This window comes from Nelumbo nucifera, chromosome 6, assembly GCF_055504915.1.
Source record: "Nelumbo nucifera cultivar China Antique chromosome 6, China Antique-T2T, whole genome shotgun sequence".
Taxonomy (NCBI): Eukaryota; Viridiplantae; Streptophyta; class Magnoliopsida; order Proteales; family Nelumbonaceae; genus Nelumbo; species Nelumbo nucifera.
In genome coordinates, this window is record NC_142654.1 from 19,596,121 (window position 1) to 19,620,900 (window position 24,780).

Below are 24,780 nucleotides of genomic sequence, written 5' to 3' on the forward strand. Positions count from 1 at the left end.
CAATCCCCATACTCGACCTCGACTCCGATCAAGGATTCCTATTAATCCCCGTTCCCATCCTCAACCCCATCGGGTCAGGGAAGTTGGGTCCCTGTTGGGGATGAGGAAAATTGCCATCCCTAGTACTACATAAAAAACATTTTCTCCTCTTCATGTCCAGATAATTACATGAAAAATAAAAATCCAAATCACCCACAAGATTGCAAGATCCTGAGGCTTGAATTATCCAAAAATAAAAAGGGAAAATGAACAACAAATCAGAACCCCATAACCACATATTACCACACATTGGATCATCACACAAAATTTCAATTTTGTTGGTTACGAGGAAGAATAACTCTCACTAAATGTCAATATTGAGCAATAACATCTTGAAATGGAAATGAGAAATCACAGCAGAATTACTTTGTTAATAATGAAAATTTGGCAATTGTATTTCCTAAAATCGAATCTCAAGATGGGTTTCAATCCAAAGAATGTAGCTCGATAGATAGGGTTGGAATATAATGACAAAAGAGCAATCATTCAAAAGGGTATATGTCTGTTCTCTCTGGTTCCTCTCTCCCTCTGTGTTGGAGGTGTATAGCTATTGTCTTCCTCTCATCCCGAAGTTTCAATTTGTTGGATTGACTCAAAGGAACCCAAAAGGGGTTACTAGATCATCAGTTTGGATTTTGTTTGAATTGTTTGAGAGGTTTCGATTGATCGGTGCTTGGGCAGTGAAAGAAACCCATTGCTTACGCCTCAAATTCAATCTCAGGCGTCGAAGAGCGACATCCCTCAGAATAAGAGAACATCAAGACTGAGAGAGTATGAGCGGTCATCGGCACCGAATTTCTCTTGTGTGCCTGCCGGAATAGTCGTCAACTCTCTCTCCCGTCTAAACATGCATCAAATCCTCAAAGGAACAGGGAGTACCTCTTGTATCTGATGGAATGGTTGTCAGCGCCGGTTCTCATCTGGCGAGGTGAAGCTCTACATCAATTGCAGCTCCACATGGGCAGGTCAAGAGATTGAGAGAGCACGAGTGAGAGTGGAAAAATATTTTTGTTTAGGGTAAAGCTCCACACGCGATGAGAACAAATGCATGTGGGAAGACATGCGGTTAGCTTCCATTATGTGGGATGTTTTTGGGGCGCTAGGCTGTGGGGCACAAATTCAAACTCAGTGGAGGGAGGAAGTTGGAGCAAAGAGCCAGAATGCTTAAGGTTTGAAGAGGTTGATTTAGCGGAGAATCGAGAAGATCAAACTAGAAAAAGCAAAGGAAAATGAGTTCTAATTTTAAGGTGTGGTGATATAAGTTTGGAAGACAATTAGGGTTGAAACAAAAAGAGAGAAGTGGGATAGTCAGAGAAATTTCTGAAGAGTAGATTGGAGATGGTGACCACCCAACTGAAATGGGTCAGTCAAAAAGGCCCAGAAAAGGGGTGGGTCCTTTAGATAATGTGATGGATATGTTGCAAGGATCCGAATGAGTGATTCCTAGCAACTGTGAAAACTTGGAAGGTACACTCATGGAAGTTAATTTAGAAGGCTACTTCAATATCGGAAGCTTGTTAGCTGAGATCGAGAATAAAGGTGATCTAGAGCAATAAATGGCTGTAAATGTAAAAGATAACGAACAAGCTAGGGATGTAGAGATGGACGTGGATATGAATGAAGAAAATGAGGAAGGTGATGATTCTATTGCTTTAAACAATAGTTCAAACTATTTTATTGAGGTAAGTATCTTTCTTGTTGATTAGGTTCTAAAGCATCAAGGTCGAATCCAAATGTTCATGGCCCCAACAGGGGTCTAATTTACCAAGAAGAAAGTTTTAGACCCAAAGGAAGTCAAGGCAAGGAGGAGTAAAGTTTTGAAAAAAAAAAAGATTATAGTTGATAAGGGCAACTTTTGGGTATTATTATCAATAAGAATAATCTTTTTAATATAATTTCTAGAATAGAGTAACTTTTCTTAAAAAATATCAAAAAAGAATAGAAATACTGTTCATCTCCTTCCTCCTTCAGACCACTGAACAAATCTCCCCACCTCTGGTCTCTATCTTTTTTCTTTCCTCTTCCTTCACCTTCAGACCACCGAATAACTGCCCTAGTACTACACAACATGGCCCATATCTTATCGGTGGTTGTGGCCCAGAAAAGACAAAAGGCCAGTCATTTTCCTATTTTAGGTGGAGCCCCAACTGCATTGAGGTGGGTCGAGGCAGATGTAGAGAGAGAGGACTGAGGATCTCTCCTCCTTCTTCATCTTTACATTCAGACATAGAAAGGAACAAAAGCAAAATATGTCCAGACTCCACCAGCCACACTTACGCTTCTCTTCAATCTTTTCCTCTCTATTCTATGCTTCAATTATGCGTTCGTGTCTTTTGTACCATCTACAACAATTCTTCTATAAATTAGTCCAATTGATTGAAGATTATAACCTTTAAAACCATTAGATTAGATCTCGGGCTTCAACTGTTTCAAATCATTGTACAGTTTGCGACACATTGTGCTCTCGCCGATTCCTAATCCTCTGCTCTACTATCCACAGGACAAAATTATAGTATTGAGGCTAATTGATTCTCTTCATTTCACCTGGTCTCCACCTCCACCACTTGCAAAGTCCACCAATGACGACCAATTTTGACTTTTTGCATTGCAATCTGGCCTCCACGACCAAAACCATATGCTCACATCTTTTTATTTGTCTTCAGCCAAAATTGAAAGCTTTAAAAATGCAGATTTGTGAATTAGAAGAAAATCCCCATATGTTTCCAAGAAATTATGTTAGAGGTTGGGGAACCTATTTAAAAGGAATTCTCCAAAGAACCCAAATTAAGTACCCGAGGTGGGGAACCTCTTCTTTCTTCTTCTTCTTCTTCTTCTTCTCTGCATTTAAGTTTGGAGCAGAGCTGCTATGAGTTCTTCTGAAACGGTTAGAAGAACACATGAAATACCATATCAATGAAATACAAAAATGTAAGAATGGGCTTCGCCATTTTTGCTTGCAACAAGCCAACAACTACAAGGGTGAACAAAAAAGTAGAGATCTATGATCAAACTTTATTAATCTTGAGAGAGACTTGTTTGGTAGTTTGGAGGAGGAAGAAGATGAACAGTATTTTTGCCCTTATTTGATATATTTTTTAAAAATTTAACATATTTTAAAAATTATATTAAAATGATTACTTTTATTGATATTAGGGCACAAAAATTGCCCTTATCAGCTATAAACCCAAAAAAAATCCATTCTATTGAATCATAGTAACATTGGAGGGAAAAGAATATTGAAAAAACAAGGAAAAAAATAAATCAGGTTAGAGTAGGGCGAGAATTACAAGGAAACATTAAAATCCTTGATCACTAGTTGTGAACTAAAGGAGAAGACGGTGATTGTAAATTTTGAAAAGTGACTCAAAAAGTGGGGTTTTTCATTTAAAATTAGTGGTAACTCATTCCCAAATAAGTGGGTTCTAGATCTTGTCCCGAATTAGGACCCAAGGGGAAATGAAAATTTGGAGTTGGAATTGTCAAGGGCTAAATTCCCCCTTTACAATTCAATTTTTGAAAGAGACTCAAAAGATAGAAAAAAAAAAGAAAACAGATTTTTGTTCCTATGGAAACAAAAAGTTGGTTGTTGAAAGTTAAGAAAAGGTTATCTTTTGTGAGAAACTAGAATTGTTGGGGTGTAGATTCTAATGGCTTAAGTGGAGGTCTAGCCTTATTTTGGAACAAAGAAGTGGACTTGCAGACTTAATATGCAAACACAATTTTTTTACATGCAACCTTTGTTTATGGGGAACGTAAGAAAGTAGCTAGGAAAATATTTTTGAACAAATGGAGGGCTTTGGCTCAACGTATTAAAGAACCTTCACTGTGTTTAGGAGATCTTAATTTAACCTTCTAGCAAAATGAGAAAGGAGGGAAACCTGTAGGACCAGATATTTGCAAATAAATAGGAATGTCCTAGTTGTTTATGGCCTTCAAGAATAATGTTATCGGCCTTGGTACACTTAGAACAATAGAAGGGACAAGGGAGGGTAGCTAGCTGGTTAAAACTAAATTGGACAGAACTTCAGGGAACCTTGACTGCTTATAATTATTTGAAGATGCTAATTACAAAGTGCTAGTAGCTTTGGGCTCTAATTATGCTCCCATCTATTTAAATATAGGAAAAGAGTTTGCCTTTTAGATTTAAAGAAATGTACAGATAAGTGAACAATCCAAACAGTCCTTAATATTAGTCCTCTTCCCATGAATGTACAAGATATGTTGGGATAACTATGGATTGTAATTAATAGTAGGAAACCTATTTCTCTTAAATTCCTTCATCTAAATAGTTCTCCCCATAAATTTCTTATTCTCTGTGTGCATTATTGTAACAAAAACTTGTGATGAAGGTTCAGTTTGGAAAGAGTAAAAATGCAAATATGCAGAGTATAAAACCTTGTATCTTATATATATATATATATATATATATATATATAATATTAATAAAAAACAGATGCTCTCTTGGTGCAGTGCGAGTAAATTCCCACGTGAGAGCTCACAACCCAGTAATTAATGGAATCTACTGATTATTCCATTAATTACAGTAATTAATGGATAATTAATAGAATCTACTGATTATTACAGTAATTAAATACTGTAATTCAATTAATGGAATCCACTGTAATAATTATTACAGTAATTAATTAATTACTATAATTTAATAATTACTGATTATTACCGTAATTTAATAAATATATAATTAGTGATGATAATTAATAATTACTCTTATTACAAATATTGTTAACAACTAGATATGTACTTTAAAATTATAAATACTGTGAATAAATTACTGATTATTACAGTAATTTAATAAATATAATATTAGTGATTATAATTAATAATTACTGGTATTATAAATATTTTTAATAAATAGATATTTACTTTAAAGTAAAATTATAAATATTATTATTAATAAATGCTGTTAATAAATTTAGTAATTATTGTTATATTAAAAATAATTAAAAATGTTTATTAAAAGTGTTGTTATTGATTATTTAATAAAATATTATAATTACTAACTATTATTGATAAATACTGTTAATTTAATTTAATTTTTGTAATTATTAATTTAATGAATATTGTTAATAAATCCTATTCATAAATTTAATATTGACTGTTATATTAAAAATAACTAAATAATATTATTAAAACTATCATTATGATTATTTAATTAAATAGTATAATTACTTACTATTATTGATAAATGTTGTTAATAACGTTCTGACAATCAACAATTCGACCGTCCGGTTCGAATGAATGGCCTGTTCTGACAATAAAAATTATAAGCAAAAAATTACGGAACCGTTCTGGCCACCGTTTTTTGGGTCGATGGTTCGATCATCCGGTTCGAATAGACGGTCCATTTTGACAAAAAAAATTGAGTTTGTGAGGTCCATTAAGTAGTATCATACGTGTTATGTCATTTGAGCGTGTGACTCATACGACTCGAAAACGGAACAATTCTGGCCACCAGTTTTTGGGTCGATGGTTTGACTATTCAGTTCGAATGGATGACCCATTCTGACAACAAAAAATTACAAAAACCGTTCTGGCCATCGGTTTTCGGGTCGACGGTTCGATCGTCCGGTTCGAATGGATGATCCAGTCTAACAACAAAAATTACAGGCAAAAAATTGAGTGTGTGAGGTCCATTAAGTAGTATCATACGTGTTATGTCATTCAAGCGTGCGACTCATATGACCCGAAAATGGAACCATTTTGGCCACCGGTTTTTGGGTTGATAGTTTGACCGTCCGGTTTGAACGGATGGCCCGTTTTGACAACAAAAATTAAAAAAATAAAAAATGGGCAAAAACCATTGAACGGGTCAACGGGTTAATGGTTCGACCACTCGGGTCAATGGGTCGTTGATCGATTCAACGGTTTTTGGCCAGGGACCGAGATTGGGGTAAAATGGAACTGGTTGCTTGGACGGTTCCCAATTAAAAAAAATAAAAAAATGGACAACCTGTTCTAACAAAAAAAATTACAAGCAAAAAATTGAGTGTGTGAGGTCCATTAAGTAGTACCATACATGTTATGTCATTCGAGCTTGTGATTCATACGACTTGAAAACGAAACTGTTCTAGCCACCGATTTTCGGGTCGACAGTTTGGTTCGAACTGATGGCCCATTCTGACAACAAAAATAAAAAAAATAATAAAAAAAATGACAAAAAACGGCCAAAAACCATTGAATAGGTCAACGAGTCGACGATTCAACCGCTCAGGTCAATGGGTCATTGACCGATTCAACGGTTTTTGGCGAGAGACCGGGTCAATGGGTCAATGGGTCGACGGTTCCATTCCAGGGCCCCTCCACTAGTTTTGTATTCTTTTGTATGTATTTGTACTGTACATATTTGTATTTGTACTCCATCCAAACTGAGCCGAAAGAGCACTCTTTTGAGATCAATAGAGTTTGAATTGTTTCTTGCAATTTATGATCAACTCCAAGTCTTAGGAAATGTTCTTTTCTCAAAGTAGGAGATTGTGATTAGAGTTATGGCTCCCTCTTCTCCCAGTAGTCTTTATACATAGCTCTTGAGGGTAAGGGTGTCAATGGACCGGTTTTGGATTGGATCCCGTCCAGTCCCAAATTAATTTGGATAGATTGGACGGACCAACAAGACATATTGGATTGGACCAATTCAATCCAAAATATTTATTAGATTGTATTGGACTTGATCCATCCGTAATAAATTAATATTGAATTGGGTTGGATAAGACAATATCTGGTCCATTGATATAAGGTAAGAATATATGTGTCAATGGACCAGTTTTGGGTTGAAACCAATCTAAATCAAAATGAATTTAAATAGATTGGATGGTCCAGACATTAAACCAGTCCAAAATGATCCAAAATATTCATTGAACTGGATTGGACCTGGTCCATTTTATAATGGACTCACATTGTACTGGATCGGATTGGACCAAATCCAGTCCAATTTACACCCCTACTTAAGGGAATTCCTTTTGATACATTTTGTTTATATAGGATTACATTACTTTGATGCACAATCTTAGAGTAAAGGATATCATCGTGTATCGGGGGATATCTTTAGACAAAACTCATCTCTCTCTCTCTCTTGAAATGAAGGTTTCAAGCAAAGATCTCTTTGTTATAAAATTAAAAAAAGATATATGCCACTATCAAAATAATCCTCCACTTTTTTTCCTTTGCTATTCTTTTTCTTTCTTTTTTTTTTTTTTCGTTTTTTGCTATTCTTTTAACAAGCTGTGTAATTGGTGCTCTTAATAATAAACATGTGCAATTTTTCAATTTTGTCAAAAACTATGAGTTCCCTTAGGTTGTATAACTTTTCAAACCAAACATAGCCTTAGGTATGGAGGATTAATTCTTCAAAGTTGGACTTTTCATGGCCAACAAGAAGATTTTATATTTTCATTGCAATTAGGATTTTATCTTGTCTTTCATATTGTGATTCTCTCTTACCCTCGGCTGTACAGAATACATATTTTTTTTGTTATTTTCTAAGTTTACAATTTGGTCTTAGAGAGTTCCATTCTCTCCGTTGACCATGTTGTATATTTTTTCCTTTCCAAAAAACATGTCATTTTTTACGAGTCATAACTCATATGGTGGATTCAAGATGTCACCAATCACTCTGTGTGAACCACCTGTTTTTTATGGAATCTTTTTGCTTTTTTTTTGGAATTTTTTTCCTTGGCATGAGGTCCAAGCATTTTTCTGAAATTAAAAAAAAAAGGGGGATTTGATGTTTTTGGACTGATTGAAATTTTAAGAGAAGAAAGTATGTCAGATTAGACCACTAAAGTTAGATTCAACACAAAAATAGTGATTGCCAAAACAAAACAAGGACTGATTTATATACATGTGGTATGTCATAAAAAAACATCTTAAACAAGTATCTTGAAGAAAACCAAACAATGTTGCTGGAGGTGGCAAGTTGCAAGCAAATAGAGCATGTTTATCTTATACAAGAAGTCTACATGATTTCAATTGATGTTTGCTCTTCTGTGATGCAAGCATGCAAACATCTCTCTCTCATAATACCAATTTGCACTCTGGTTCACTTTTGCCTGCAACATTACAGTTTTGTATTGACAAATGATAAATCAATGTATATTTACATTGATAATAAAATGTAAAAGTACATCAATAAAAAAGAAGCAAATTTGCATTCAAGTGGGCTTTTGATAAAAAAAAGCATATATATTTTATTGTGAGCTTCGTATTTGCATCCATTACAGCTAAAAGTCTGATAAGAAGATAAATTTGTTAATTCAAAACTAACCCAACTTTACAATTTATATGAACCGTTTTGCACTCTACATATTTGTTTTCACACATATTTACATCGCTTCCAAACGCAGCCTAAGCTTGGTGGATTATTATCATCTTGTAAGCTCGTGCATCAAAATTCACAATGATGCAGTCCTCTATTTCTAACCCAAAACACAATACCTGTCAACTACTTCATCCAACATTTCAGTTCAAGACACATTATCTCAATAATGGGATCGTGTTTTTGGCAACTATGAAACAGAACTTAGAATTACCAATGCAAGGTCTTGGCAAGCCAAACATCTAAATATAAAAAATCTATTAGTTTTTTTTTTTTTTTTTTTCTGATGAAGGGCTAATCAACAAGCTCAAAGTGGTTCTGTTGCAGATAGATCATGGATAGATAGACTGCACTGGCACTCGTTGGTTGTATATTGGACGAGTAAACCAAATTATGTCCATCACTTTTTGTAACTACATATGTACATATGACTATCTAAGATAATAAAATATATAGTATTTTTGCTTTGCTAAGAAAAAAAAATAAAGTTTTGTCGTAAAACAAAGTTGCATATTAAGAAACCTCCATCAAAATAAAGTTAACATCAAAAGCCAATTATACAATAAACAAACACCAATCTTGGGTCCCATTTTAATACAATCATAAGAAGCAAGTTATAAATTATACGAAGAGTAGTATACAGAAAACAAGTCATGACAGGAAGAAACATGCATGTTTTTACATAATTCATAGAATCTTGGGAGATTTCTTCGTGCTTAATCTTCAAGTTGTAAACCTAAGCCAAGAGTTTTGTGCATGGCAACACATCATACTTGAACGGACTGGAGTTTTGATAATACAGACATGGATGATCAAAGATGAAGTCCAGTAGAAAAGCAGAGACATCTAATATCCATCAAAAGTTTAGCTCCGTCAACGTAAAACCTGCTAGGAATTAATAAACAAATAAGTTAATAGGGAAATAAACTTTACGTAGGATACAGGAGATCTACTACAACAGTTAGCTATTGATGAGTGACAAAACACATGACCAACGTACAAAATCTTATAGCTAATATTGCTAAGACTCTAAAGATCTCTGTAAGTAAGCTAATTAATTACTACAAAGATTAATCTGTGTTAATGAACACTCAGGACTATGGATAAGATTAGCTATAAGAAGAAAGTAAGGACGGCTGATAAATATTTAATTAATTCAAAAATATTACTATAGAAACAAGTATTGAAGGGTTGAACTTGCAATAATTAAGCTCCACCTTCTGAAACTACAACATTATGGAGTAAAAGATTTTAGTTAATAAAAACAAGCTTTTTCAAAGTTACAGTTGATTTTCATTGGTTGTTACCATCTCGAAGCATTTTAATTTTGAGATCACATCAGCGCCCCAAAGTTGTCATTAGGAGATGTTTTCAATACACTGTGAAGCATTGTAGTGTGCAGTTGTGGATTCTTTAATTTCAACAGTTAATACAACTCGCTTTTAATAAGATAACTAGTAGGGACCCGTATGATGCTTTGGTTTATAAAAAATAATTATTGTTAATTGAATATGAATATTTTTTTTAATAAATTTAGTTTTATTAATAATTTGTTGTAATTTTAATAATTTTTATTTTTTTTATTATTTTTAAATAAAATTTTGATTAATTTTAAATAAATAAAAACAATTATAAAAGCTAACATTTTTATTAATTCCACTAATAATTAACAATTATATAGGAATCACAACAGGGTGGGTTCAGTGTAAGGCACCCCCATTGCTTTCCCTACCCCATAGTCAAGACACTTTACCCCATCCTCGCTCCATCCCCAATGTCACGCGGGTTCAGGGCAAGGTAACCACTCCTCAATGTTGGGCGAGTTTAAGGGCAAGTCACCCCACTCTTCATCAAGGATGGAGAATCCTCAAATTTTCCTACCCCGTCCCCAGTATTGATCAGGTTCAAATAGAGGTGTAAATTGGGTCATGCTGGGTCAACACAACACAACCTGCATGTGGCCCGCACAAAATGCAAGTTGTGCCATGCTAGCCCACGAGGCATCTCGTGCTGTGGCTCCCTCCTCTAAGATAATTTGGGGGTTGGTTTGGCATAGCCCATGGCTCGAGCCCGCACAGGCCTGTGCCGTGCCGTGGGTCGGGTAGGTTCATGGGCCAGGCCATGCCGCACACCAAGCCAAGCTCAAGGCAAGGCACCCACTCCCTATCCAAGGTTTTTAAAATTGGATCGGATAGGGAACCATTCTGGGGTCGAATGGTCTAACTATTCAGTTCGAACAGATGTCCCGCTCTGACAAAAAAAATGGAAAAATAAAAAATGCAAAAAAATGTTGCCCGGGTTGACAGTTTGACCACATAGGTCAGCGGTTCGCTAACCAAATAAACGATTTTTGGAAAAAAGCGGTTTTGAGGTGAAACAGTGTCTGGTTTTGAAAACGTTGTCCCCGTCAACCCAATATTCAATTTGATGATAGAAATGATCAAAATGATATATTGAATATCAACCACATGGTGAATTTCTAAAAGTATACTAAATTGTCTTTAATATTCAAAAATGTAATTTTATGAAAATTTTGGATAATTTATTTTACTTGTGTAATTTTGAAAATTTATTCAAATTTATTTAAATTTTTATTAAATAATTTATTTTCTTTTTAAATGGTTTACTTACAGAATTAAACTAATTTATCTTATAATTTCCAATATAAACTAACCAATAATTTCCTTTTTCCAATATTATACTAATTTATCTTAATAATGTGTGTAATTATTTGTTCAAATTATAGTTTTCCATTTCCATTAGTCATTTATCTTTAATAATTTTCAATAATTTGCAATGAAAATTACATAAATTTTCAATAATTTTCCAAAATCTATCAAATGTAATAAATTTTCCTAAAATTTCCAAAATATTCTAATAATTTTCAATAATTATTTAATGCATTTTAAATAAACTTTCAAATACTTTATATCTTTTAATTTCAAAAATGTTATTTTACGAATATATAGTTTTATGAAAAATTTATTACATTTGTGTAACTATGGGGATTTATTGAAAATTTGTTTAAATTGTTATTAAATATATATTTTTATTTGGTAGTTTACTAACAAAATTACACTAATTTATATTTTATTTTTCAATATAAATTAATTAATAATTTCATTTTCTAACATTATAATATTTTGTTCCCCCATTTGTATTTGGTTATTAATTATAATAATAACAATAACTAAAATTTTATACTTTTTGATAATTGTTAAATACAATTCTCAATTTTATAGAAATTAGTTAAAGAGTTTTCAATTTCTATAAAATCTTGTTAATGAGTTAATTAATAACAATATTTATTAAATTTAAGTAATTTACTAACCATATTTATTAACTTTTGGTAATATTAGAAAGTCAAATAGAATGCAGGGTGGGGATAATGGAGCAAGGAGAGGCATAGTGACGGGGACTCATGCTTTGTTAAGCGAAAGTTAAACAATAGAAATACATAAGAGTATATAATTGTTTTATATTTTAACTTTTTAATAAACAGTCCGATCAAACTCAACCCGAGTTGGTCGGTTTTCTAGTATTTCAGGTCGGCTTTGGTTTAATATATATATATATATATATTTTTTTTAAATTTATTTTTTTAATACGGGAAAGTAGGAAAAATCCCATATTTGTTAGTCTAAAATATTTTATATCATAAATTTAATTTTTGTAATTTATTTTTTAATAATATCATTGTAATTTATGAAATTTAAAGTTAATTTTTAAGTTTAAATCTTTTGAACAAACAAACTAAACCGAAAATAGACCCAAAATGCTACAACCTGAGTTGGTGATTTTTTGCTAATGGTCAATCGGTTTAGAGTGACAAGCTGCGGACTTGACCAGATCTATTTGGTTGGCGAAACATCCTACAACTGAACTGAACCAATCATTGAACACTCCTAATTTCAACTAAATTTATAGTCTAATCTCTAATAAATAACAATAGTTTAATCTCCAATAATTATTGAAAATTTATAGCAAATGTACACAATCATTGAAAATAAGTTTATAATGAAAGTATAATAGATATATACTAAAAATATAATAATTACAAAAAATATAATTAATACTGAAAATATACTAAATTAGTCAATAAATAGTGTAATCTTAAATAATAGTTTAATCTCTAATAAGTATTAATCTGTAAATTATAAAAATATATAATTAATAAAAATAAATTTATAACAAAAATACGATAAATTAAATTTCAAAAATTAAATAATAGTTGTTTAATCTCCAACAATTATTGATAATTTTCTATTAAATAACAAAAAAACATTTATGAATAATTATTGAAAGAATATTTATAAAAAAAATAATAAATAATTGCTGAAAATAAAATAAATATTTATTATAGTATATATAAATATATAATGAATATACACTATTATTGTAAAATTATTAATTGATATAAGTGTAATTAGTTATTTACAATATTATTTAGTTATTGAAATAATGTTGTTATTTAAATTCTTAAAATATTAATTATTTATTGAATTTAATAGTCCATAAAATTATAATTGTACTATTATTACATAATTTTTTATTAATTTTTTAAAGTGTTAAATTATTATTAATATGAATATTATGAATTCTATTATAATTATTTTTCTATTTTTAAGAATTATTTTTAAATTTATTACACAATTTTTGTATTTTAACTATTTAAAATTTTGTCATGTTAAATATTTTGTTATTTAAATATTTAAATAATATGTAAAATATTTAAAAATTTTCATTATTTGAATTTTATATATTTTATTGTTATTACATAATATTAAATATTTTGTTATATTATTTTTCTACTTTTAATGTTTTTTTATTTAAGATTTTTAGTTATTGAAATATTTAAATAATGTTTTACTTTTTAATTCTAAATTTTTATTATTTGAATAATATTTAAATTGAATAATTTGTTAAATTATAATTTATATTGTTGCTACACAATTTCATGATGAATTTTGTAAAAATATTGAATTATTAATAATATGAATATTATTAAGTCTATTAATTTTTTGTGTTTTGAATAAATATTTTAAATTTAGTATATAATTTTGTTATAACATTTAAATAGTTTAGGAATTAGAGATAGTTTAGGAGAGAACCTCTCTACTAAATTAGAGATAATTTAAGAGATAAATAGGAGTTAGAGATAATTTAGGAGGTAAATAGGAATTAAAGACAATTTAGGAGGAAGTTGGGGAAAGTGGTGCCACTTGGCTAAACATTAAAAAAGCAAATCCCTCTTTCTTTATGCTTGTTAAAATTGGTGTGTCCACATCACCATACTTATCCTTGCTTCAAACCCCCTGCCTAATTTTCTGTTATATATAATCCACCTCAGAAATCCTAATTTCATTGTATAGTTGGGGATAGGTGCTAACTTGGAATTAATGCCAATTCACGAGCAGGTATGCGTGTTATAGGTGAAGGTATTTATAATTTTAAATTGTTGTAAGTATGCAATTCAAATCAGAATTCTAAGGTGGAATACAGTTTAAAAATCCCTAAATTCTAATTCAACCTTTTACCTAGAAATGGAAGACATGGGAACCTCTCTAAATCATCTCCTCAATTGGCTTAGACGAAGAACTTTGTATGACCCTTTCCCTTTCTAGTTGTTACAAAGTACCCAGACTGGAAGCGTCCAAGTCGTACAACTCTGCGAGGTATGTATTGTAGGCGAGTTACAAACTTGATACCCTGTAGAAAATGATAGCAACATGATATGAGAAAAAGAAGGAAAGCAACCAAATAACTTGTGTAGAAAAATTAATAGATTGGAACGATGTAAGAACCTGGCCAGGGATTACTTCAGGATATTTTGCATATGGATTTGGTTGAATCCACCAATTTTTGCCATTACAATATACAAAACCAAAATTACCCACCAATATGTGAGATATCTTTGGCCAATCTTTTCTTGTGTACTTTTGGTACTGTTTCTCTAGAAGAGGGCATTCAAATAAATCCAGTGACGAAATGTGGCAGGGAGTCCATTTTCTGGAAAGGACTTGAGTTTATGAGCGTCAGAAATGCCCAGATATTCTAGAGAGGTGAGTCTCTGTAGCTCTCCAAGTTGTAGGAACTCTAGACTATTAACATTCCAGAAGCGAAGTTCGATAAGAGAGGTGGGTAACAACCACTCCTCCTCTCCTTTCTCAGGGAAGGAGATGAGACCGGGGCAGTCACTAATGGTCAAATCTTCAAGAGATGTAAGCTTGTTCAGTCCCATGCACTTGGGTAGGGTGTCTAGATTGTTGCCGCATCCGCTGATGATAAGTCTCTTCAGTGTCGTGGGCAATCCCCCTTCTGGAAAGGTCACCAGTCGTGGACATTTGAATATCCACATTTCTTCAAGGGATGCCATCAAGTTGTTCATGCCGTGGGGGAAAGACTCAAGATTGCTGCAATCTTTGAACCAAATTATCTTCAAGGTGGGCCACCTTCCATCAGGGAAATGCACGAGAGAGGAACACTCTTCAATGGTCAATACTTCAAGAGATGTTAGCTTGCGAAGCCAACCAGACCCACAAAGGACTTCAAGATCACTACAATCGACCATGTGTAAAGATTTTAGGGAAGTGGGCAACAACCAACCCTCTTCTTTCAATGCTGCAGAAGATGCCAGACCAGGACACTTAGAAATGAGTAAAAATTCAAGAGTACTGAGTTTATTGAACCCCAAGGTCCAGAGCTTCAACCTCTCACAAGAAATGATAGAAAGTTTATTTAGGCTGGGGGGCAACGTCATTGATGTAAGCCCTGGAGTATTCTCGATGGTTAGACGTTCCAGACAAGTGAGGTTATAAAGATGTTGCAAGGCCTCAAGTTCAGGACATTCAGTAATTTTCAAATATTGAAGAGAAACAAGGTGATGTAAGCCCACTATCTCCTTCCCAAGATTGGGACATTTTTCAATTACCAATTCTTCAATTGCTGTGAGGGATTGAAAGAATTCTTTAGGTAGGCATACGAGACTTTGAATACCAGAAATACGCAAGGAGGAAAGAGAAGTTAGTTTGGGAACACTGTGCAACAGTAATTCCCCATTCAGATTCAACATTTGTATTCTACAAATAGATGGAAGCCGTGGAAGAGATACCAATTCCAAACATTTCTCTACCTTCAAGGATGTCAAGGATGGAAGATGGTCTGGCAATTCCTTCAATTTGAGACAGTTGCTCATGTCAAGGTCATGAAGACAAGAAAGTTCTTTACCTGCCATCGAAGAAGAACAAGAAGCTGATGATGATGAAGATGGTTCATTTGAGATACTTACGCATATTCGAGGAGAAGTGAGTTCTTGACAATTTTTTAATTTCAATTCTAACAAGGAAGGAAACCGATAAGAAGGCAGTCTCCTCAACTTCGGACAATCTTCAATTGTAAGCACACAGAGGCGAGGGAATAGTTGTTCACATTTAGCATCTTCTTCTTCTTGGTCTGTCCCTCCGAAACACCATTTCTCCCATTCATGGTTCTCCTTGAATATCAATGTTTCTAGTGATTGAAATCCTGCCCCACAAAATTCAGACCCCACAGACCGTAGATTATCCATACCCAGTATCTCAATATGTTTGAGCACGGGTAGCCCTCCAAGAGGAGGAAGGACCTTGATTTGTTTACATTTGCCAAGCTCAACTTTTACCAGTTTGGAAAGCATCCCAATCCAATCAGGGAACCACGATCCGTGATAGCAATTAATGATTAATTGCTTTAAATTGGAATGAGGATGCAGACATTTGATCACTTCCTCATCAACAACTCTTCTTGCGTCCCTTGAATCATTTCTCCATTCTAACCTCAACACTTCAATGTGTTCTTTTTTGTTCAGATTGGCCTCAACAGCATCCTTAGCAATGACTACATTCTCTAGCTTCGAAATGCAAACCTCTCCCTTGAGGTGCTTCAAATCCTTCAACTCTCCAATTGTAGTGGACCCACTGTTGATGCCTACAATGAATTCAGACAAGCTTTGAAGATTAATCAGTCTTCCAATTCCATGTGGCATCTCCTCTACCTTCCATCCTTGTGGAGTCTTGATGTGTCGGAGGTTGATTAGATTGCATAGACCTTCAGGTAACCTATTGAGGCAAGGAAGTATTAAAGTTTGTAAATTGTAGAGGCTACAAATTGACTCTGGTAACCATGTAATATCTAGGTTGCGTATGTCAAGGTACCGTAGGAGCTTTAAATTGCATATTGAATCTGGCAACTCATAGAGGGTACCTTGTAAGCACAACACCCTTAAGCATTTCAGTGAAAGAAACAGATCATCAATGTGGTTATCATCTAAGAGTACTTCATAATTTGCAGGTTGAAAAAATGTGCGTAGAGTCTTGGCCTTGCAAAACCCATTAACCTGTATCGGTTGGCTTCGTGTAGGACAGAAGGATGCATGGCGAGCATTTGGTGCAATGTTGCTCAACTTATTGCTCTCCAATCTGAAGCATATCTCCCTTGAAATAGATTGTGCTAAATCGTGAATGAGATCGTGCATTACAAACTTTGTTTTGTCGTCGCGAGAACATTGAAAAAATGACCTCGATAATAGATCATCAAAATACTCACAACCTGTATCTTCCATTAGCTTTTCACTTGTTGAGTTTACAAACCCTTCTGCCATCCACAACAAAACTAACTCCACTCTCTGAAAAAGGTAGCCCTTTGGAAAGATTGAACAATAAGCAAAGCAGCGTTTCAGGTGTGCTGGGAGATGTTGGTAGCTCAGTCTTAGAGCTGGCAAAACATTGTCTTTGTCCTCTGGTACATCCCATTCTTTGCTTTTTAATATACATCTCCACTCTTTCTCGTTCGTTTTAGATCTTAAGAGGCTTCCAAGTGTCTTTGCAGCAAGAGGCAAGCCTTTACATTTGCTCACAATTTTCATACCAATATCTATCAGATTTGGATCTGGGTCTCTGGATGCAAATGCACATTGCTTAAACAATAACCAACAGTCTTCATTTGATAAACCCTCCAAATCATGAGCAGAAACCGTGCCCATGAGAGATGAAACTGTGTTACTTCGTGTGGTTACTAATATTTTGCTTCCTTGTTTGGCAAATGTTAGAGGAGCTCTCAAGGCATCCCAGTCATTGCCGTTCTCATTCCAAACATCGTCAAAGACTAGTAAAAATCTCTTCCCACTCAATGTATTTTTAAGTCTAACTTGCAGTGGATCCAGGTGTAAGAAATCACTAGATTCCCCAATGGCAGACTCAAGGATGGCCTTTGTTAGAGCCTTAACATCTTGATTGGACACATAAACCCATGCCTTGAGATCAAAGTGATCCTCCAGCCTGTGGTCATTGTATATCAACTGAGCCAAAGTTGTCTTTCCAAGCCCACCCATTCCAACAATCGGAATTACATCAAACACATCTTCTTCACTTGGCTTATCCAACAACAACTCAATGATCTTGTTTGCATCGTTTTCTCGACCGTAAACACGTGATGCGTCAACCAGAGAACTCGTTTCTCGTCTCTGTGTATTTTCAACTAAGGGAATCGCTCCAGCACCTTCTGTTAAACCGAGTTCATCCCTTTCTTTTGCGAGTTCCTCTAGTTTCTTTGTGATTGCTTTTATTCTAGATGCTGTACCAGATTTATCAAATATCTCCTTTATCTTATCAAGTGGACTAATAGAAAAGAACGGGCTCCATACCTGGTCAGCATCAGCCCGATGAGTTTCTGATTCCAATTTGAATCGTTCAACTTCGGTCGTGTATTCATCTACTATGTCTTCTGCGTCATAAACCAGATGCTTGAATTCTTCTAGCCACATCTTCACTAAGGAGTTACTAGTCTGTTTTCGCTCAGCATCATTGACCACAGCGTGGATCTTCACCAATGTAATTCGCAGCTTCTTAAGGTTCTTGTCAACACCCCACAGAGATTGAAATTCTCTAAGGATTGGAGAGGACAATTTGTCGAACAATGTTTGAAGGTATGCGGAAAGAAGTGCCTGTGCCACAATAGACATCTTGTAGTCAGTCGAATGAAAAATCGAGAGATGGAACAAGAGAGAAGAGTTACAAGGAGCACAACGCCCAGGCTAGCTCAAGTTAAATTCAATTATAGGATGAACAATCAGAAAAGAATATTCTGTAGTTTTGCTCTGTACTCTAATTTCGTCACTAGCTTTTCCGTGTAAGTCATAAAAATCGATTTTGGTCTTGAAAGCGTTTAACAATTCACTGCTGTTGGTGCGCAGCTATCAAACACATCTAGACCATGCTGGTTGATTAAAAAAAATTGTTTGGTTGCAATGCAATTTTATTTGCATTATTGCAAATGCATTGGACCATAAATGAAAATAATGCAAATTTTGGTTTAGTTTTGTTTTGAGTTATACTTGTTTCACTTCAGGTCTTATTTTTAGGGGCGAGCATGGGTCGGTAAGGTTCGGCAGAACATGGAACCAAACCGGTAGGGGTTGGTTTCAAGGTCCACTTGTGGAATCTATTCTTTTTTACCCCTGCCCCCAAAAAAAATGAGTAATTTGATCTATAGTTTCAAGCATTAGCTAAAACCTATCCTATTTTGTGTATTACTAAAACACCCCTATAGTTTGCATATGTTTTACTTAATTGACCTCTTATTAAGAACAATTTGTATTTTCATCTAGGGATGGTCACATGATCCCTTAAAGTGTGCTGAAAATAAATATGAAGGGGCCTTTGGTCCAAGGTTTTTATTCTGAAAATAGTCCTAATAATGCTCTTTATCTATCTTTTGGAAAACAAATAAACCCTCTCCCCACATTTTAACTTTGTTTGGAAAAGGGGTGGACACATGTGATATGAGAACTTTTAAGGGTTTTTTGGAATAAAAAACCTGGCTTGATGCCCTTTCACATTTTCATATTATATTAAAGAAAAAAGATAAATTACTTAAGTGGCCCAATGGTCAAGTGAGACCATGGCCTTTGCAAGTTGCAACCATGAGTATATAATATGTTCAAATTTTTACATCCTCAATGTATTTTAAGATTTTTTTTTTAAGGCAAGTTTGGTTTCAAGGCTAATTCCACCAAATCCAACCAAGGCCAATTCTTCAGGTTGGTTTAGGTAGGATTAACCCTTAGACCTTTGAACCAGATTCTATTTAGTAATAAATTGGGTATGGTTATTTCAAGGTCAGTTTAAGGTTGACTTCATTTGATTTTGGGTAGAACCTACCTATTTGCTCACCCCTACTATTTTACTTCTTTTTATTGCAGTCAAATAAAATTAAGTAAAAATTTGAAACAAAAATAAATTAGAATTTGCACCCAAACCATTTCTCACTACCATAACTTTGCACCAATACAAATAAATTTACACCGGAACCAAATGCAGCTTTACAACGACTATAAAACGAAACGTTTCTTTGTTGTGTATAAAATTTGGACACTGCAGTCTGCAGGCGGTGGTCACCTGAAATGGATTTCATTTCTTACAACCAAAAATTTATTCACGTTGGATCGATTTGTGCTAGAGTGCAAAGCAAAACTTGTATGTGCATTCTATCTAGTTACAACTTCCAATCAAATATTCAATCCAACCAATTTCGTATTGAAAAACCCAATCCAAGTATCTGGTACAACCAACCAAAAGAGGCAGAGACCATACCCAATGAGCCAATTAGAACCTTCTAGGTGCAGGTTTCAATAGAACTAAATAAAATTTAAGGGTCATTTATTATAACACCGCTATAATTTCATACATTTACTTAAACCTACCTTATAACTTATATTCTACTATTTGCCATCTGAAAATAGTAACATGTTCATCTAAATAGGGTGAAAAATGTTCAAGGGCATAGACCCATGGTTGTTTATCCCAAAAGTAGGCCTAAAACTTTTACGTATAGAAATTGAATTAAAATTGAACAAATAGAACCAAAATGGAGTGATCTCTCATGTCTTACTAGAGGCAAAAATGGCATTTTTTATTTTTATGTTCTTTTAATTATATCTGTTTGAAAGGATATTAGGATCAAAACTGTCATTTTTCACCTTCATCATCTAATGGAAAATCTATTAAGTAAATTTATTGCAAACTATAAGAGATGTTTTAGTAAATTAGGATAAAAACTGTCATTTTTCACCTTCATCTAATGGAAGGTCTATTAAGTAAATTTATTGCAAACTATATGAGATGTTTTAGTAAAACGCAAACTAAAAGATAACTTTTAATAAATCCATGGAACTACAAGGCATGTTTTATTAATAAATAAAATGAAGTAAGTAGTTTTGAGGGTAAATTACAAATAGGTACCCTATACTTTGGGGGTAGTGATAGATAGGTACCGTAAACTTTCAGTTGCAACACTTGAGTACCTTGAACTCAAAAATAGACACTTGGGTCCATCCGTTAGTATTCCGTCAATTAAGTATTGTGTAATGTCAAAAATACCCTTCTCCTGTATTTTTGAGATCTTAAAATCATCGCTAGAGAATGCCGTCATCGGAAATTTTGAATATGTTATTTGCATCATGGGGAGACGTTCAGTTACTTGCGAATGATCTCAAAAATACACAATAAGATATTTTTGATATTATATAATGTTTAACTGACGAAATACTAACAGATGGGCTTATGTGTCTATTTTTGAAAGTTCAAGGTACTCAAGTGTTGCAATTAAAAACTTATGGTACCTATCTGTCACTACCCTAAAGTATAGGGTACCTATCTATAATTTACACTAGTTTTAATCTATTTGATGTGGCACAAAGATGGTTGCTATGTCACATTCAAATACAACCAAACATAGGATGTAATATTAGAATTTCTTTATACAACATCCATAGTTTTACAATGATTCCTGGTACCAATGGAGACCACCATTCTTTGTCAATGAATTAGCCTTAAATAAATAGTTTATACATATTTTAAAAATTAAATTTCACAATATTAACATCAAACCCTTCTTTCTTTTTTGATACGGAACATCAAACCCATTCAACTTGCAGAGGTTACCATCCTTAATAAACTCTAGATATTCTATTTAATTAATTCAAATTTGGGCAAAGTTGGTTAATTTATTGACATTTTATGCAACTCAGCTACAATAGGGAGTCCAGATCACCTGCCAACAAAATTCATTCAAATGACTTATCAACATGACTTTACGTCGCACATCACATGCATGATGGGTTTCACTTTTATATTGGATCCCAGTCTTATGATAAGATGTGTGGTGTTAGATCAAGTTGATAAAGAATTGAAACGTATTTTATTGGCAGAAGATCCCAATTCTACAATAGATGTAATTGATTTTGATTGGAAACTCTAGCCTCTAGCAGCTATAGCTCCTTTGTAGCCGGACTGAACTGGCATCATGCTACCATTACACCAACCTCCTTGAATAAATTATTTTTCATTTATATCTCTAACCATTTTCTTTTGCTCAGTAACTAGAGTCTATAGTTCTTTACAACTGCAATTCATTGTTTTCAATCCAGCGTTGATCCAGATGATTGAATCGTTCGAACCATCATTTAGTCACAATTCTAAGTCCGATTTTCTTAAAAAGTCCTACAACTGGAATACCATCCCTTGAGGAAATCCTACATACCCTAATAATTAAGCATAGAACCAGATAACTGATAGAGAGATCGGCTTCAATGCTCACAAGACCGTGTTCATGCTGTGCATTGAGAATATCTCTTTATTTATATGCTTTTGTTCCATGAAGAAATATTTTCGATGCAAGGCTACAAGAAACTGTACGAACAGTATGAACACAGTCGTGTAAGTACCAAATCCGATTTCACCAATAGAGCAGATGAGCAGATAAAATGGTCTAGGATTTGAGTCAAATTACTATTAACTTGTGCCTTTTAGTTGTGTCTGATTTATGTTTCCCTGTTACAAGAATTTTGACGTCAGCACAAGTTTGGAGAATTTGGACCAATATAGGCATTCTATTTTGTTGGGCTACATTTAGGCCCAGGCCAGCCAGTTAGCATTACCACTATTTCAATTAGTGGTTCCCAGAATTTAACTAATTTCAAATTAGCTCCAAGTGAGTGCGAAATACCAACATCTAAGCTAACAAAGAAGCTCAATCTCCCTCACCAAAATCCATATAGATTCCTACAAAATCGATAGAATTTGAAGAATAGGCAACAATGATCAGTAATAAACAATTCAAAAGATGTCATTGTTTTAAAAAATGAGGTCTGACACAAGCTAGCGGCAAGGATCAAAGTTTCACAATGTATTGGTCCGTATCAATAGATACATATTGTATCACCGATTCAACGATGGGCAATTTCAGGGTATGACTTGTTTTAGGGGTAGCCCCAAACCTTATATAACATGCTTTTAAAAAATTGAGAGGATGGGTAGAATTGTAAAATGGGCCGTGTTGCCTATGGCCCGGCATGGCTTGCGAATCCGTAGTGGGCTGAGTGTTACCCACCCGATCAGCCTTTTGGGGAGTTTTTTTCTTTATAAAAATATCCCTCAACAACTATAAACAGTTATATAGGGGGTGTTTATGTATTTTGGCTTTGGGGGAGAAAAAATGATAACAATATCCCCCAACAGCTATATAACAATTAGTTTGGGGGGCATTTAGGTAAAGTAATTAATAACTTTATAATGATCAAAATACCTCTCTCAACAACTAAAAAACGGTTAGTTTTTAAGGTATTTTGAGCAATTGAATTATTTTCAATTCCTATAAATAGTCCTATCCTCCACCCTTCTCATCACACTAATTTAACAATTCTCTTCTCATACTCTCTCAATGTCTCATACATTACCATATTCTATCTCTACTCTCCAATTTTCAACTTTATTGAAGTTTCAACAAGAATAAGGTTTGCTCAAGTATTTCAAGTTAACAATTTGGGAGGCTTGGAGGGCTCCAACCATTGAAATCAAGTTGAGATTCCGAACCAACAATTTGGGTAAGTGCAATTAAATTAATTTTTATTTTTTATAATTAAAAAAAAGGGTCGGCTCCTCCCAAAACCAATTCCCCAACATCAACATATTCAATATCGATGATGTCTAGTCACAATATGATAGTTTATTATCATGTGGATGTTACTGATATTGTCAGAGTTTCCACCCTTAGTACTGATACTAGGGAAAAGAAAAAAAAAATGCCACTATGTTCAAGGGTGGTAATAGCCATTTGGGCAAACATTAGTTAAAGATACTAAACTTGAAAGATTTTTACGTAATTCTATAAATCAACAATTTTAAAAAGTTTCTATGAATACTATTAAGCCAAATGCTTTAAAAGTTCTTTATTTATATAAACAAAGTCTAATTTATACTTTATCAAGCATTAATTCTAGAGTTGCAATTACTTTTGATATTTCGACCTCTAAATTTAAGTTATATTAAGTTTTACTAGGCTTAAATGGTCACATACTAGCCCAACTATTGTTGTAAGTATTTTAAATACTTTACATGCTTATGGAATTGAAAATAAATTTTTTCTATTAGTTTTGATAATGCTAGTAATAATGATTCAACAATAAATATTTTAAAATCTAAATTAAAGCTTTGTTTAAATGGTAAATTATTTCATAATTAGATGTGCACCTCACATCTTAAATTTATGTATTCAAGAACTTAAATATTTATAGAATTAGAAATTATATATATATATATATATATATTAAAAGTTATAGAGCAAGAAAACAAGAATTTAAATATTTATGTCAAAAATATGGTTTAAAATATAAACATTTTATATTAGAAGTTCAACATAGATGGAATTCTACCTATAACATGTTAAAAAGTTGTTTTCCTTACAAACAAATTCTTAGTGATTTTTATAATGCAAATATGCCAATTTGTATAATTCTTAGTAATTTTTATACTTGAAGAAGACTAGGAAATGACAATTTGTATAAAATATTTGTTTGCAATAATTTTATGATGCAACTAATGAATTATCGGGTGTTTATTACCCAACTAGTTGTAATTTAGCTTATCAATTAATGATGATTTGTGATTTTTTTTGCAAAATATATAAAAAATTCATAATTTAATTAAAAATATTTTTGGAATAATAAAAAATAAATTTAAAAAATATTGGGAGAAAATTTCTCCTCTTTATTGCTTAGCTACAACATTAGATCCTATGATTAGGAAAGATGGTTTAGATATTTTACTGGAAATATATTGTGAAAACATGAATATTGAAGTTGGAAATCAAAAAGAAGATATTAATAGTTTATTAATTGAAATATATAGTTTATATGAATCTCAAATGATAGGGCATAAGAAGTTTGCAACTTGTACAAGTGCATTTTCCACTTCATCAAGTTCATTTACTGAACTTAATTTTTATTTACAAGCGAATTTTTCTAGTTTAGATGATTCCTTCGACTCGAAGGAAATGAATAATTTTAATATTTTAACCTGGTGGAATGTGATTTACTAACCCCT

General features: G+C 33.2%; 1 protein-coding gene across 1 annotated transcript; it reads right to left on the bottom strand.

The window, feature by feature from the left end:
- Positions 1-8,903: 8,903 nt before the first annotated feature.
- Positions 8,904-19,318, bottom strand: LOC104591390 (putative disease resistance RPP13-like protein 1). The gene is given in 4 exon segments (XM_010250176.2): positions 8,904-9,253; positions 13,906-14,077; positions 14,173-14,363; positions 14,366-19,318. Coding segments are annotated over 3 exon segments (4,311 nt in total). The 5' UTR covers positions 18,363-19,318; the 3' UTR covers positions 8,904-9,253; positions 13,906-13,954.
- Between the last annotated feature and the right edge of the window lie 5,462 nt (positions 19,319-24,780).